The following is a 17,078-nucleotide window of genomic DNA, read 5'->3' as shown; positions in this document are numbered from 1 at the left end:
TTTTATAGAATGTCTGAAGAAGAACTTGCCTATTACCAATGATGGTGATGTTAAATAGGTTTACCACATAATAGTATCAAATGTGGAGCAACACCTGCTCTCATTGTTCATTTTGTTTCTGTTGGTTGGCTGCCTATTAGTTTTGGATTCTAGAGTTTCCAATTCAAGACTATTACGAGATATACAAGGTTTTATATAGAGCATTATTATCGATAGTATGATATGAGGTATATATATGAAACGTATATTTTCATGTTTCAATATACCATCCTATATACCAAATAATATTTGAGATGTAAAGATTATAATATAACATTTCAAACATTCATGAAAACCATGCACAGAGATATACATTTACATGTGAAAACCATTTATTGAAATACAGTTTTATGAGTGAGGATCACTCACAAACAACTTAGATAAATTAACCTTGAGCTCTCAAACCACTCGAATCAACTAGAAAAACATCCAAATTGCACTGATCCGACCCAATTAACCTTATGAACTAACCTAAGACCCAACCTTTGGGCTTAAACCAGCCCAAAGTGAACAAAGAACCACAAGGTCCACACGGGTCAAATGTGGGGCATGGAGCCAAGTCGAATACGGGCAGGCAAGATATCTCCTCATGAACATACCTTTAGTGCAGTTTAGAGTTTACCCACTATTCTTCAAAGTCTCTTGATCCTCAATGTCTCCTCACGAACACAAACCCGAAACCATCACTAGAGTTTACCCACTATTCTACAGAATTAGAATCGGGTTGTGGGACCCAATAAGTGAAGAAATGAAGGAGAGATAGATGAAAATTGGATTAGGGTTGGGAGAACTTAGGAAACATTTTTTTTAAAGACTTTTTATTTTAATAATAGGCAAAAGACATGTAACAATTGCATGTAAAGATTAACCTAAGTTCAACCCCTCATTTTCCATTAACAATTAGTGGAATTTAGTGGGTTATGTGTACATCTCATGTAGCCACTTATCCCAGTGTTAGTGGAATTATCCAACCAAATGTTGTATTGTGTCACTAACTTTAGTCCAAAGGTAATATGGTCATAACCATTTTGCCCATTTTGACGAATTTCAATCTCCCAAGCATGAATCTGAATTCATTTTTCTAAAATTCAAATCAAATTTGAATATAATGACCGTCAAAGTTTGATTTTTCAAAGTCAAAATCAAAAGTCAACATTTTTTCAGATATGCCCATATCTCCTCATGCGTGCGTGTTGTCGCCGTTGTCAGTTCGTAGGGTGTGCGTGGCAAGGAGGAATAATATATATATACTCTAAAACTACCTTCAAACGTTCTCTTCATTACAAATAGTTGTCTTTGACTCTCCAAAACCAAAATTTTTATCTAATCAAATGGTATTTTATTTTGTTCCAAAACGAAACTAAATAAATGGCATAATCGGTTCAGTTTTTTATTCTGTCTTTAATTTTATGACCGTTGGTTGCCTCCCCACCTCTATATATATGGTCTCATTCTTCACTTCAAGTAACACATAAAATATACGATCAATTTTATTCTCTCCCCAAATTTCTTGAGTATACCGAGCAATGCAGTGTCTTCTTGAGTTTTGTGAATTCTAATTAATTTTGGTGCAAAACTAATTGAGAAGAGATGCTGTTTTATCCTGGGACGACGAGGCGATCAAACTTTTTGCATAAAGAGAGCACGATTTGCGACTTAGCCATTTTCTAACCCGTTTCTATTTTGCAGCTAATTAGGCGATTTGGTTCTTGACGATTTGACTATTTGCCATTCCTTTCCAACAATGAGATAATCATTAGGCGAGGTGATAGGTAGGCGATTAGACAACTTGAGATACCGTACCTTGTACGAGACACAAGGTGAATTGCAACAACAACCTGGGATCAAGAGCAACCCTTATAAAAGTTTGAAAATGAAGAACACAGTAAAAAAAACTTTCTCAAAGAGTAGATTTACAAAATTGTAGCACTCAATAATTCTCTCTTAAGAATAGGATAGAGAGAGCAACAATAATTGAGACTTTGAATTTTTGGAGAGGATTGAAAAATAATATGTAAAATCTAAAATCAATTTGGTCCATCAAATCTTGTAAAACAAAATGAGACGGTGGAGATTTAAATTTATCTAATCGTTAGACACAAACACTAATAATAAAATAATATTAAATTCATGTTATTTTTCAATTCATTTTCTTTTTAAAATAAAACCAAATATTAAAGGATTGTCGCAATTTTAAGTTAAGCTTGTTTTGACTAACTTTTTCGTTGTTCCAATTAAAATAAGTTGAAATCGTAATTTCGATCCTTGTAGAGTAGTCCCATCAAAATACTTGTTAATAAATAAAATAAGGTTTGTTATCATAAAAACATGGAATAATTAGTTAGTTAATACGAACTAATTTAAGATATAGGATAAAAAAGTGAAGGGAGGCGGATGTGAAGGAAAAGGAGAGAATGAAACCATCAAAATCATGAAGAAGAAGAGTTTGAAGAGGTAGGAAATGGGCAAAGTAAGAAAAAGAGAGCTAACTGAGAAAGCAAAGGAGTGAAGTAGTACACGTGGAATGTATCACAATCCAATTGTGAGATGACGTGGCAAGTTTCACATCCTTTATTCTTCTTTTCTTCATCCTTTCTTCTCTCGTGACAGACACTACACACAAACCAAAAGGATTCATCCATGGCGCTCAGGCTGCCCACGCAACTCGTGACACCTGTCAACCTTCACCGCGACGCCTTCTCCTCCCGCCGCTCCTTTGCGCCCTCCGACACTCTCTTCTCTTCATTTCCTTCTTTCACTTCATCTTCCTCCGGTAGTAACTGCTCACCTTCTTCTTCTCCATTGTTCAACGACTATTTCATAGCTTCTTACTATATGAATGGAGAGAATTATGGATTCCGATTATTTTTCTGTTTGTTTTTGTGATGGTGTTGCGTTAGGGAGATCTTGTTGGCTACCGTTGGTTAGATGTGCGGCTCAGCAGACTGGACCAGTGAATCTGGCCCCGGGGACACCGGTAAGACCTACTAGCATTCTAGTGGTTGGTGCCACTGGAACCCTGGGTAGGCAGATTGTGAGGCGCGCGTTGGACGAAGGCTACGAGGTTCGTTGTCTTGTTAGGCCTCGACCGGCTCCTGCTGATTTTCTTCGCGATTGGGGCGCCATAGTTGTCAATGTCTGTATCATTCTCGATATTTATGTTTTTACTCTTCGTTTCCATTGATTATGATTTTCTAGATACATTTCAATTTTGTCAACGCTTTTGTGTTAGTACTGAGGCTGTAGCATTTTTGTACGTAATGCAGGCAGATTTGAGTAAACCAGAAACTATCCCTGCGACATTGGTCGGGATTCATACTATCATAGATTGTGCTACAGGACGCCCGGAAGAGCCCATTAAGACGGTGATTTTCGTATTGAGCTTTTACATATTTTTCTATAATTACTAGCTTGACATTTTCTGACTGTGGAAATAGCCATTGAACTCCAAATATACGCTGTTGTCTTCTCCAATTTTTGATATCTATATTCTGTTACACTCTGAGATTTTAAGTTTAACAATAGTCTCTCTCATAGCTTTATGGTGATCTATGTCTTACCTGACTTATCTTCTATTTAGGTAGATTGGGAAGGAAAAGTTGCTCTGATACAATGTGCCAAGGCTATGGGAATCCAGAAGTATATTTTCTTCTCCATCCATAACTGTGACAAGCATCCCGAAGTTCCACTTATGGAGATCAAGTACTGCACTGAGAAGTTTCTCAAGGACGCAGGCTTAAATCACATCATTATTCGTTTATGCGGTTTCATGCAAGTAATTATCTCCTTAATTGAAGCTCCATGTTTTCTCCATTATAATTTATTAGTTTCTTTTATTTTTGATAGTTTTTGCTAGTTTTGATCTACCCCACCTTCTCGGAGGACCTTTCTTCATAACAGAATCATTCCTGTAGTCTGTTCACGAAAACTTACTAAGCAAATAAAATAAGTCTACAAATCAATTGAGATTAATTGTTCTGGAAGTATAATACCTTTTAAGGTATCTGTTTTTCAAAATGGTTCACTTTTTTCATTTGCATGAACAGATGGATAGTTTATAGCCTCAGGTGTAGATATACTGATTATCAATCGGTCTTTTTTTTTCCCTGGATGTCTTTCCATTTAATTGATGTTTCAATTTGAGTTATGGGTTTTCTCCATTTATTTTCTCATCACCTTCATTTTATCCTTGAGTGTGAACACTAAGAAAAAAATCCTTGTCCGTTCAGGGTCTCATAGGGCAGTATGCAGTACCTATTTTAGAAGAGAAATCCGTTTGGGGAACAGATGCTCCGACAAGAATTGCCTACATGGACACCCAGGTTTGGTTAACCATATTGCTTTCAATTGTTTCCAATGTAGATATCATAAATTAAAAGTTTTAATATCTAATGTGTATTTTTTATTAATTAGGATATAGCCAGGTTGACATTTATTGCATTGCGTAATGAGAATATGAATGGGAAACTTCTTACATTTGCTGGCCCTCGTGCATGGACAACTCAAGAGGTAAGCAACCATATCTTGTTTTTTTTAGTAGACTCTTTATTGGAGCTCTTTATTTCCTACACAAAATAGTAATTTTAGTTTCATCGATCATCTTGAGCTAAATTTAAATGAAAAAGCACTTCGAAGTTGAGCTATGTTATCTGGACCTATACAACCCCTTTTTACTTCCCTTTTCTGTCCACAGTCGGATGGTGCAAGGAAAACGTAAGTCTGTATCTTGTAGGAATGGCTGATTAGATATTTTAGTTAGAACTTGTAGCTATTGAGACAATTTCTTTTCAATATATCTTGACTTTTTAGGTGAATATGAACTAGTGTTTGAGTTAGAACTTGCAGTTATCGAGCAAATTAAAACATTTTTTAGTTGGAATATTTGTTCTATTAACATTGCATTCGTGACCTAGACTGTTGTGCATTTGGCCCACGGAACAAAAGGCTGTGTGTTTCCTTAAGTTTCATTTTGTTTGCAGGTCATAACATTGTGTGAGAGGCTTGCTGGACAAGATGCAAATGTTACTACTGTCCCAGTTTCAGTGTTGAGATTCACTCGTCAATTGACAAGGTTTTTTGAGTGGACAAATGATGTTGCTGATAGATTAGCATTTTCGGAGGTAATTGGCCTTTGTTTTTATTCTCAAGTGCATCTATTATAGCTGGTTTCTTTTCCCCTTCTCCTATAAAACACAAAGTCCTGTCATTGATAAGATAAGCTACAGTCGGAATTAAAAAGGCTCCCCTTTCATGGATATAGTCTTATTTTTTAAAATTAGGTTAAATTCCAAGTTTCAACCTTGAACTACCAAATTTTTATCTAATCGGTTATTGAACTTTATAGTCTTTGAATTTCCAATTGTGTCTAATAGGTCCACGAGTTTCTAATGAATTTTCAAACTTCCAATTTAGCATCTAATAAGTCATTGAACTTTCAATTTTGTATCTAATGTCTCATTAGCCTATATGACATTTTCTTAATGTTTCAAAACTTATTGTATACAAAACTAGAAGTTTAGATATCTATTAGACAATTTTAAAGTCTAAGGATCTTTGGGACGTATTTGATATTTAAAGTTTAGAGACCTATTAGATACAAACCAGACTTGTAATTTAATATAAACAAATTAGCCCTTGCTCACAGTTTCTTTTGGGATATGAATGGAGTCCCATGTGTTGGGACATCAGTCGCTTTTTGGACCCTTTTTGGTGCATTGTCTCTAAAGAGTAATGTAGGTAGTCTTCACTCTTTTAACTGGGGTGTCTTAAGCTCCTTAGCTTTTAGGAAGATTTCTTTTCTTCCACCTATGTAGAGATTTTGATGTTAATGAAATGAAGGAAAGAAAAATCTGAATCTGCTGGTCTATATAATTTTACTGATTAAAACAGAACAGGAATTTATGAAATACCACAACACGATTTAAAGTGTTTTTTTTTTGACAATATTCCATAACATGACCAGTCTAATTTAAGCGCTAGGAAGTTGTTTGGTATTTGTTAGAATTAGTGGGCTTGGCCCTTAGAGTATTTTTGGAAAGAATATGGAAGATTTTCTCTATTTCCTAAATCGTTTCCTTTTTTACTCCTTATTGTATTCTATTTATTCTCCCTTTTTGTGCCTATTGTATAAATTCATCAGAAAAAAAAACTAAAAATATCGTGGTTTTTCTCCTGGTACTTGGGTTTCCACGTAAATCGGTGTGTGCTCTTTGTCTCTACTTTGAATATGGTATTAGAGCGGGACATTGAACACACCTTAGAAACCCTAGAAGACACAACCAATGATGGAAATCAAACAAAGGAGACAACCACCAGTTTTAGTGCCGCCGTCATGCTCGGATCAGTGCTGCCATGGACAAATGGTTCCGCCGCCTTCAGAAAACGTTGGAAAATGCATCCCTGTGAATTCTGCAGTCGTTCGCACCACCGAACACACCTCACACGCCACCATGCCCCTCCCATGCGCCACTGCCAGACCTCCATTTCCCTTCATACTTGTGGGGAGATACTATTCTTATAGCAGCTCATTTAATCAATAGAATGCCTTCTCGTATCCTCCACCTTCATACTCCCATAGGCTGTCTTAAGGAGTCCTACCCTCTACTTATCTTGTTTCTGAGGTTCCTCTTCGTGTGTTTGAGTAATTTTGGCCCTAATCAGACCAAATTTACCCTCAAGCTCAGACATGTGTGTTTGTTGGTATCCTCTTCATCAACACGGTTATAAATATTTTCACCTGCTGTCCAGGAAATACTTTGTTACTGTGGATGTTACTTTCTGTGAGGACCGACCCTACTTTCCCATTAGCCATCTTCCGGGGGAGAGTGTGAGTGAAGAGTCTAACAACACCTTCGAATTTATTGAACCTACTCCTAGTACTATGTCTAACATCAATCCTCATCTCATAGTCCTACCCACAAACCAAGTTCATTGGAAAGCGTATTATAAAAGGAATCTCAAAAAGGTAGTCGGGTCCTTACTAGTCAACCACCAACTCTAGTCTAAGATTCCGAACCTCCTCGAGATCAAGGTATGGAAAACCCTACTGAACCTTGTACTAATAATACGATGAGTGAGAATGACATGTCTGATGTTGCTGTTCTTGAAAATGTGGAAAAAGAAGAACTGTGTTGATGAGACTGAGGTCAGAACAGAAACCAGTAATAATGAAGAAGTTGAACAGGGTCATACAAAGAAACTTGATGAGTATGATCCCTTTTGACATTCCCATTTCTCTGAGAAAAGGTACCAAGTCCTGTACTATACATCCCATTTGTAACTATGTTTTCTATGATAATCTCTCTCCACAGTTCAGAGTTTTTACAACAAGCCTTGACTCTACCATAATACCGAAAAATATCTACGCTGCTTTAGAGTGTCCTGAATGGAAGAATGCTTTCAGGGAAGAGATGAAGACTCTTGAAAAGAATAGAACTTGGGAGATTTGTGCTCTACCCAAGGGACTCAAAATTGTGGGATGCAAATGGGTATTCTCTCTCAAATACAAAGCAGATGGTAATCTTGACAGACACAAGGCAAGGTTAGTTGCAAAGGGATTTACTCAAACAGTATTCATAGGTCTTTTTCTTTGTAGCTGCAAAATAATACACTTGAAGCGAGTACTATTAAATAAAGGGAAAAGGAAGAGATGTTTTATCATTGAAGAAGAGCAAATAGTGGGAGAGTGCCCGAGGATAAAAAACTATTCATTTCCTCTGTTAACTCTCTTCTTATTTCTCCGAAGAAAATGGTTGGAGCTTTTTTGTTATCCCTGATTAGTTATCCTGTTCTCTATTGCCACGTGGTTCTAGGACCACTAACCATTCTAACTTCCATACCGTCTATGCGGAATTTTCCTTTTTACCCCTCCTCTTATACACTTGGGTAATGGGTGGCCTGGCAGTACCAAGGCATCAGACGTCCTTGATATTCCTCCTTGACTGGAGGCACTCTCTTTCATGTCTTTCGCAAGCTGTTCCACACTCTTCTTCAATCCGAGTAAGATCTAGATCTCTTTCAAGTCTATGATCTCCTTCTCACTGGACATCATTCTTTCCTTCAATTGTTTATGAGCCATTGAACGTGTTCTCCCAAGGATGTTGAGGCTTTGATACCAATTTGTTAGGACCCCAAACCTGAAAAGCAGAAAAATCCCAACAAATCAAAACAGAGAAAGTACTCTGTGCAATACGTTGATATAATAAACTCAAAAGTCTAACAAACAATCAGGAATGACAAGTAAGGAAAATGAAAGCAACAAGAACAGTAACCCAGCTGGTCTAACAAACAATCAGGAATAACAAATAAGGAAAATGAAAGCAACAAGAATAGTAACCCAGCTTCTTCATGAAGGCTGGAAACTTCTCCTAATAAAGCCTACAGCAGCTTTTTCCGAAACAAAACCGAAAGAGGCTAATCCCCAAAACATTCCCTTTATATTTCCTTACAAGTGTGGCCCTCAGGTGTATATTACTCCCCTCCAATTGACTCTCTTATTCCACCATCCTGTGCATTCCCCTTTTTGCCCCTTCTCTTAGATGTGTGAAAAATTGTGGGTCTAACAGTTGGCTGTCCACAGCAGAATTCCATAGTCGAGAGAAAGCATCGACACATACTCAATGTTGCACGAGCTCTTTATTTTCAACCTCATGACCCTTTATCTTTTTGGGGAGAATGTATAACTGCAGCTGTTTTTTTAATAAACAGAACTCTGTCTGGACTATTCAAACTAGAGTCTTCATATCAACTTCTTTATTAAGATGTACCCGACTACAAACAAAAAAGAGTTTTTGGCTCACTACGGTTTGCTTCAACCTTGTGCCACAATAGATCCAAGTTTCAGCTGTGTGCTATTGCCTCTGTTTTTGGTGGATATCCACAAGGAATGAAAGCATACAAGTTATATGATATTCAACAGTGCAAGTTCTTTTATCTCAAGGGATGTTGTATTCAATGAATCAGTTTTCCCATTTCATCATATGACAGATAATGTACAAACACAAGATCCTTTTCCTGGTTTCGTGCTTCCAAGGTCATTCAGTATGGCTGATTCTACACATTCTTCTTCAGATGATCATGGAGATCCTTCATCAGATGCGAGAGAACCATCTAATGATCATGGTGAATTACCTAATCAAGAATCTCTTGAAGAAACTACAAGTCATCATTCTGATGATCAATTGCAAGTTGCAAGTGATGTGAATAATGTTCCTCCAGATTCTAATAGCCATAATCATGATGCTCCTATTTTGCTGCCACTTACAAAGTCTACAAGAGTGACCAAGGCACCTTCTTATTTCAAGCCTACCATTGCAACCTTATGGTCATGGACTCCAATCTAGCCAACTGAGTCACTGATTCTTCTACTCGATATCCCATTAACAAATATTTGTCATACGAATCTCTCTCCACTTCACATAGAAACTTCGTTATCCAAGTCTTAGTATCTAAAGACTGTTGAATAAGCAGTTCCGTCTAAGGACTTAGGCTCATGAAAGTTTTCTTGGATTGGAGTTGGCAAGATCGTCTTTGGCCTATTTTTATCCCACAGACATTATGCTTTACAGTTCGTTGAAGATACAGAATTGCTTGGTGCCAAACCAAGTATCATTCCGATGGATCCTTCAATAAAACCCTCCTCTTCAGAAGAAGATTTGTTACATGATGCTTCAATTTATAGACGAATAATTAGTCGTTTGTTATATTTGACAATTTCACGATCAGATATTACTTTTTTTGTGCATAAACTCAGCCAGTTTACGTCTAAAACAAACAAAACCCATTTGAATGCTGTTAGCTACTTGATTCGTTACATCAAAGGAACAGCCGGCAAATTTTTTCTGTCTAGAGTTCCAGATTTCTCAATCCAGCCTTGTGCTGATGCTGATTGGGCTCATGTGTTGACACTAGGAGGTCTATTACAGGGTTTTGTGTTTTTCTTGGTGGCTCATTGATATCTTGGAAGTCCAAGAAACAACAAACGGTTTCCCGGTTATCTGCAGAAGCAGAATACCGTGCAATGGTCGTTGCTTCATGTGAGATTGTATGGCTTAAAAGTCTTTTCATGGAACTTCAAGTTAACTCTCCAAAACCAGCTCCTCTTTTGTGACAACCAAGGTGCAATACATAGAGCTTTGAATCCCATGTTCCACGAACGAACAAAACACATAGAGCTTGATTGTCATTTTATAAGAGATCAAGTTGCTGATGGATCAATCAAGTTAATGCCCATATGCTCCTCTGCTCAACTAGCTGACATTTTTACTAAAGCCATTGACTGCTGCTGTCCTATTTCCCTTGATGAGCAAGATGGGTGTCAAAGAATAACTCTCCATCTTGAGGGGGAGTATTAGAAAAGGTTTAGTTATTAACAGTTGTAATTAGTTTGATAGGTCGTTATTTTATTAGTTTTATTCAACAACCTATCCCTCCTGTCCATTTGTATAAATATTACCGTTTTGTAATTAATAAAAAGTGTGAGAGCTGATTACCTTAAGCTACTTGTCTAATAGGTGATATGTTCGTTTATAGAAGCTAACCTACATCTTTTATTGGGGCATTTGTAGGTTCTTACAAGCGACACTGTTTTCTCCGTTCCAATGACAGAGACATACAATCTCCTTGGTGTAGATGCAAAAGATATAATAACTTTAGAGAAATACCTGCAGGATTACTTCACTAATATTTTGAAGAAATTGAAGGATCTCAAAGCACAATCTAAGCAATCTGACATTTTTATATGAAGTCTTCAATTTGTAATGTAAATGAAGCTTTGTATGTATTTTAACTCTTGATACATCGTAACTTCTTTTGCAAGGTATGCCCAGTTATTCCTTCTCTCTTCCCCTTACCCCATGTCCACCTCAGTTCTGTCTATATTATCCTGTTCAATTGTAGTAGCGAAAATTTAATTGGTCGTTTGCTGATAGATCACACTTCACTGTATATTTACAAAAGTTGTGTATGCTGAGATTAAAAGTAAATCTCTCATCATAAATTTGTGAAAAATAATATGTTTGAAAAGTAATATGTTGTACAACTTGAACTTTTGTTCATAAATTTATGAACATCTTTCACTCGTACAGACAGTTATAATTGTTAGAATTTATGGGCTTGTTGTTGAAGGTTCAAGGGTATTTGTGTAAATTATTATATCTTAGTTTTTGTTTCTTTTTCTGCTAAGGCTCATGTTGCCTATTTATTCTTTCCTCTTTTGTATCTTTATCATTCATAATAAAATAATAAGAAAGGGTCTATGATGGTTTTTCTCCCTGGGTTGTTTCCACGTAACTAGGTGTATTATTTCTTTTTGTAACTTTTTAATAATAGTCTTGACTTTTTCTGAAAAATATATTGAGAGATCATTGAACTGATATTGACCGAGGCAGGTTTAGGAAGGGTGGGGTCCATGTTCGAATAATTATATGGAACAGTGCAAATAAGTTCATTTCCTTTTCAAAATTAAGGGAAGGAATAAAATTAAAATGGAAGAACACTTCGTTCAAGGACACTCTATCTCATTATTATTGATCTGTTTTGGATGGAACAGATTGTCTGATTCCTTCAAGGTACTTCAGAAAAAATTCGTAGGCAAATGGTGATGACAGGAAGAGAGGCACTTTACGCAATCCAGTAGGGCTGCTGTCATCAAGTCTATTCATTATTTTACAATGGCAATGCTATGCTAATTCAGGTTGCCTGGAATGTCCTGCACACAAACATGTCAGCAATGCCAATGAGGGTGGAACTTAAATGCGGCTAGAATTGAAGGTATGCCTCCAACTTATCTCTATCATTATTGTAGTCTGTTGATAATTTAATATCAAGTACTATTTTCGTTTTTGAAGAAATGGAAACTTGCTGATTACTTGAATAGTCCATTAACATTCAAGATTTGTTTTTAGTAGACCGGGGCTTTTGATAAAAGCTGAAGAGTAGTCTTTTTAGCATGGGAGTCTTTTGTTTACTTGGACAAGTAATCTCAAGCTATACTGAAAGTGATGGAAAGGTGAACTCGTTAAGGAACTTTAGATATTGAAAAGCGATCTTACTTAATGCGAAAAAGGGTGGTCCCTTCGGGGACATCCGATAACTTAATGTGAAAAGGGTGAGAAAAGAGACGTGGAGAGCTAATTGGTATGAGAGTGTGTAGAAGGATCACTTTGAGATCAGGTTTTAAGCTTTAGCAGTAGAAGACAAGAGAACTTTGTGCTGATCGTGTCATGTTCAAGCAACCTACAGAAAAGCTATTATAGAGAAATTTGTCACGGAAGTATAAAATTGAACCGCAATATTATATAACCAGTCTCTGGGCAGCAACATTTCCACCAAGGTATAGCAAAACCAATGGCCAATTGCCATTATTTTGTTTATTAGAAGCTATGAGGTGATATATAGAACTGAACGGCAAATAGCATCATGGTTTTGCAACACTTCTAGACAATTTAAAATACGCTGGAGCTTTCCAGTGGCACACTGGAGGATCATCCATGATTGACCGACTTTGTTGATCACAAAGCTCTGTCCGTGTGAAATTAGCATATTGCAAGGGCTCCACAATTCATTGGTGATGATGGAATTTGACATTAGAAAAGAAATCGACATTATGTGAAATAAAGGGCCAGTGGACATAGGCGTAGTGTAGAGAAATGGAGCATGCATTGTTAGTCTTCTTCAGAATGTCATAAAGTGTAACACATTTTAGGGGCGAAGTTGTTCTTGCTTGATCCTGTCAAAATAGACACAGAATTTGTTTCTCTACAGGAGATGCCTTGTTTAACTAATTTTTTTTCATGCTATCTCCCTTTGTTGCTTACAACAAAAGTAATATATAAAGATTATTTGAGGTCTATAAAATAAATGAATAGTAAATCATTTTGTGATATGTAATTAAATGAATGGAAGGAATTGGTACTATGGTAGTACTCCATTTTTTTCCATGTTCAACGTACAGGTCAGTTTTTAGCACATCTATATGAAACTACCATTAAAATATAGTGTCAGTTGCAAAATTGCAACCAATTTTCAATTATTAAAATTGATCCCTCAAAATTATATAATTGTTAAAAATTGTATAAGTTTGAATACACTTTAGTATTCAAATTTCACCCCTAAGATTGGAGATTTCGTCGTTTTGCCACGCCAAGAGACAAGACACCCAAATTGGCCGTTAGGCTATGGGTTTGGTGATATCCTTTGCCAATTGATAAGCTATATTAAACAATTACAGCTCATCATGAGTTCGAGGTACCAAAGTCCAAAGATCGTGTCTCAACAAAGTATAATATTCCTCGTTTCTGATGTAGCTTTTGCATTAATAATGCAATGAAACGTTTTTTCCTCAAGCAGCCATTGAACGTGCGCATCAAAAAACGACGATGACTTTCTTTTCATAATTATTTGCTAGGTCTTATTTCTTTCCTTTTGTTTAGGGTGGTTGTGGGTTTTGTTATTTTGTATGACGATTGTATTCTTTAATTTGTTTCCAATGAAAGTTAACTGTACTCTAGGAGTCCTCCTAGTGATACATAAGCTTTAGAATTACAGGATCGTTTTGTTTTCTTTTTTCTTTTAATGAATGATTTTTGTTTGTTGATATATGAAATTTGGTAGAGAGAAATTTTGCTTAATATCAGCGGTTAGAAGAATAGCTATGGTATGAGATGAGATGGTCTTCTCCTTGCATTACTTACTTTTTTGGTTGGAAACAACTTTATTATATACATCGTGTGTGTTTGTCTTGAACCATGGCCACATCTTTTTGTAGCCTACTTTTCTAGTCTCTTTGTGCTAATTCGTAGTTTTTTTTTTCTTTAATTGCTGTGTTATTTAATTGTTGGTTAAAGTAGAACAGTTCATGAATTTTTACTTTTGTCTCAAAATAATTCCATGAACTTAAAAAAATTTTAAACAAAATTTTCAATTTTGTATATAATAGGTTCTAAACATTTTAAAAAGTTTTGAATAAATTTTCAAACATTTAATTTTTTTCAAAAAGAAATTCACAATCCTGCCACACAAAATTGATTATTAAATTTGTATGTCTAAATATTTAATATGGTAGAGTCTATTAGACATAGAGTTGAAATCCTAGAATACATTACTAGATATACATTGTGAACCTATACAAGCATAATGTAATTAAATTTTCATTTTTTTTTAATGAAATAGTTTTCTTATTATTGAAAAACAAGAATCAAATGATTGTGGAATATTTGATACATTTATGAACATTCCTCTCAAATGCAGCTAAGTAAGATAAAAATAAAACTGTATGATCTTTTAATGTTCTAGAACAAATTATGTTTACTAGGAAAGTATTAATGTGGATAATTGAAAACTACTCAGTTCAAATTACATGTACACATGCTTGTACTGAAAACTTGTTAGAACCCACTGAAAAGAAATCTTATGCATCTTTGAATTAAATAACTTCAATATTATTAACAAACTTTTTACTGTACTTTTCTATTCCTAAAATGAAAATGTAATGTTAAATATGAAAGTTAATGCTAAGCCCTCTTCAAGAAGGTCAACGATTCTTTAGGAAGTTGGTAGGTAAGGATACTTATTAGGGTGACTATATGTTCAAACTTGAAATGAATCTTGATTATATTCAATTCATCATACTTGAAAGAACCCAATTGTTTCAACTTTGTAACATTACTCTTCCTCTTCCATAAATGTTTCAAAACCACCCATGGAATATAAATGTTTCAAAACCGTCCATGGAGTAGAAAATTTGTTAGAATGTTGATGTATAGAAAGAGAATTTAGTGTAGAGATTAATTTCATGAACTTTCCATTATTGCACATGCTAACATTTTCACAGCAAATACAATTTTGAAAGGTCAAAATCATGTTGTGAATAATGAAGAGAGCTATTTAATTTCTTAAAGGAAGTTAGAAAATTATTTTATACGTATTGTCTCATTTTCTTGAATTTCCCATTCTAGATGGCTAACTCAAGCACTCTGAGAGACAAATTCACCAAGTGGGATATTCTTCACTGGCAAAACTGAGTAAATCTCTTGAGGTATTTGCTCTCTTCCCACCAACTTCATTCCTCATTATCAGTTGAAGTAAACATAAAGCAAAAGGTCGACATCATTGCTGTGGAGTTGGGTCCTTATTTCTAATTTCATCTGTCTCATCTGTATGGCTTTTGGAAATTGGAGAATGATGTTGAACCATAGTTTTTTTCCCCTTAAGATATATAGTTTTAAAAAAATGGGTTGTTGCTTTTACTAGTGCATGTCCATCCCTATCCATCAAGATTTCCTTAGTGCGCATCTCTTTCATTTATTTCATTGATGTGGTTTGCGGGGTAAATGACATCATCCTACTCATCCAAATACTTTTTCTACTTTATCAATTCTCCAACTATTATCATTGGGGTACAGGATTTCCCTCATTGACTACAAAATTTCTAAGGTTTGCAGTTATCACAAATGTAGTCTTAAAGTCAGTCGCGAACTCTATTAAACCTTTCAGTGTATTCTTTCCAAATTTGACATTTTCCTTGATTAAGGTGCGACTTATCTTTCTCGAATGGATTCGGTAATTTAGTTATGTGATCCGTAAAGATTAATTCATAAACAAGTCTATGTGGTTCTGCATTTTTTGGGAATGATATGTTGTGAAGAGGGGTTAGTGTTAGGATGCTTTGTTTATGAACAAATGTGTGATGATACATCAGTCTGAACATAAGAGATCAATCAACTATTCAATGATACTTGAAGTTAGGATTACACGTGAATATTAACAAAGGGGGAGTTGTCCTTATTAATGTTATGATAATTGTTATTGTACAATTTGATTTTGATTGTGGAGTCAGTTTATGGTCAGCACGTTGATTCACGTTGTTGTACCCTCAATCATAACATTGTAATGATCAATTAATGCACGAGTAATATAATCTCTTATCATGGTCTAAGATCCCAAAGATGTAGAGGTTATGTCATCGAACAGAGTTATCAAAGTTTGTTGTGTTCTCTGTGTTTTTATGTGCTTTCGTAGTTGTTCTTTTTGTTACTAACTCTCGGTACAACAAACAGTACAATAAGAACTAACTGTGTGTTTTCTCAATTGGTATTAGAGCGGGTTGAAGCTAGTTCATCGAGTTTTCAATGGCGTTGATTGGGGACGGTGGGTTACCAACTCGAAGGGTAAGGTATCATGAATGCGAAGTATCCATTGGTAGCGAGTTCGAGGATTTTGGGAGAGCCCTTATCAGTATTGTTACTGTAGATGAATTTATTGAAGATGACTCTTCCAGTAGGAAGACAAAGCCTGATGCATATGTCGAGCATCGAGGATCATCATCTTATGTTATTCCAGACGACAACAATCTCTTCTAAAAATGGAAGGAATACCAAATTGTTTTGAAACAGTTTTGATGGAAGACAATCATTGTTACTTGTTGTCCATTGCTACACTAAAGTCAGAATTGAAAGAGGCTTGTCATGAGTACGAATCTCTGTCCAAGAATGTCAAAATGCTCACATCTGGAACTCAAGGTCTCCAAAATATTTTAAATGATAGAAAATCAATATCCAACAAAATGAGACTAGGATATTTTGTAGAGAAATTACAATGGATGACTATTTTAGCAACAATAATTAAGGATATAGCAACATTTAAAAAAAATTACAAATATAGCAAAACTATCACTGATAGACTTGTATCGCTAATAGACTTCATATGGTATATCAGTGATAGGCCAATATTTGCAACATGGTCTATCAGTGATAAACCAATATTTGTAACATGTTCTATCAGTGATAGACTTATATCATTGATAGAATTTGACAAATTTTGCTATATTTACAAATTTTTTAAAATTGTGCTATATACTTAATTAATTTGAATTTAATTGCTAAATTTACAACTATCCCTATTTTGTAAATAGCTCCACCAGCACATCTTCTACTGTATTTGTAAGAGCTTTTAGTCAAACTGATCAAAGTATGAATTGTTCAACTATCAAAGAAGAACAACAATTTAAGAAGAGAAGACAAATCTGTCATTTATGTGGTAGA

At 35.4% G+C, this 17,078-nt stretch overlaps 1 protein-coding gene and 1 long non-coding RNA gene across 2 annotated transcripts; both read left to right on the top strand.

The window, feature by feature from the left end:
* The first annotated feature begins 2,537 nt into the window (after positions 1 to 2,537).
* Positions 2,538 to 11,162, top strand: LOC101205662 (protein HIGH CHLOROPHYLL FLUORESCENCE PHENOTYPE 244, chloroplastic). The gene is made up of 8 exons (XM_004139900.3): positions 2,538 to 2,812; positions 2,940 to 3,175; positions 3,306 to 3,404; positions 3,620 to 3,814; positions 4,269 to 4,361; positions 4,453 to 4,548; positions 5,019 to 5,159; positions 10,605 to 11,162. Exons 1-8 carry the CDS (start codon positions 2,680 to 2,682, stop codon positions 10,779 to 10,781), a joined length of 1,170 nt encoding a protein of 389 aa, XP_004139948.1. The 5' UTR covers positions 2,538 to 2,679; the 3' UTR covers positions 10,782 to 11,162.
* Positions 5,166 to 10,534, top strand: LOC116404595. The gene is made up of 2 exons (XR_004217531.1): positions 5,166 to 7,284; positions 7,442 to 10,534. It is a non-coding gene; the product is annotated as an uncharacterized LOC116404595 (long non-coding RNA).
* Positions 11,163 to 17,078: the final 5,916 nt, after the last annotated feature.

The sequence above is a fragment of the Cucumis sativus genome, chromosome 6 (assembly GCF_000004075.3).
Source record: "Cucumis sativus cultivar 9930 chromosome 6, Cucumber_9930_V3, whole genome shotgun sequence".
Taxonomy (NCBI): domain Eukaryota; kingdom Viridiplantae; phylum Streptophyta; class Magnoliopsida; order Cucurbitales; family Cucurbitaceae; genus Cucumis; species Cucumis sativus.
The sequence above is the reverse complement of the archived record's forward strand: the minus strand, read 5'-3'. Positions and strand labels throughout refer to the sequence as shown.

Excerpts from the sequence above, each read along its gene's own strand:
- LOC101205662 (XM_004139900.3), top strand. The coding sequence starts at position 2,680 with ATGGCGCTCAGGCTGCCCACGCAACTCGTGACACCTGTCAACCTTCAC. Across the intron at positions 3,176-3,305 it reads GGGGCGCCATAGTTGTCAAT|GCAGATTTGAGTAAACCAGA; the intron begins GTCTGTATCATT and ends TACGTAATGCAG. Across the intron at positions 4,362-4,452 it reads TTGCCTACATGGACACCCAG|GATATAGCCAGGTTGACATT; the intron begins GTTTGGTTAACC and ends TTTATTAATTAG.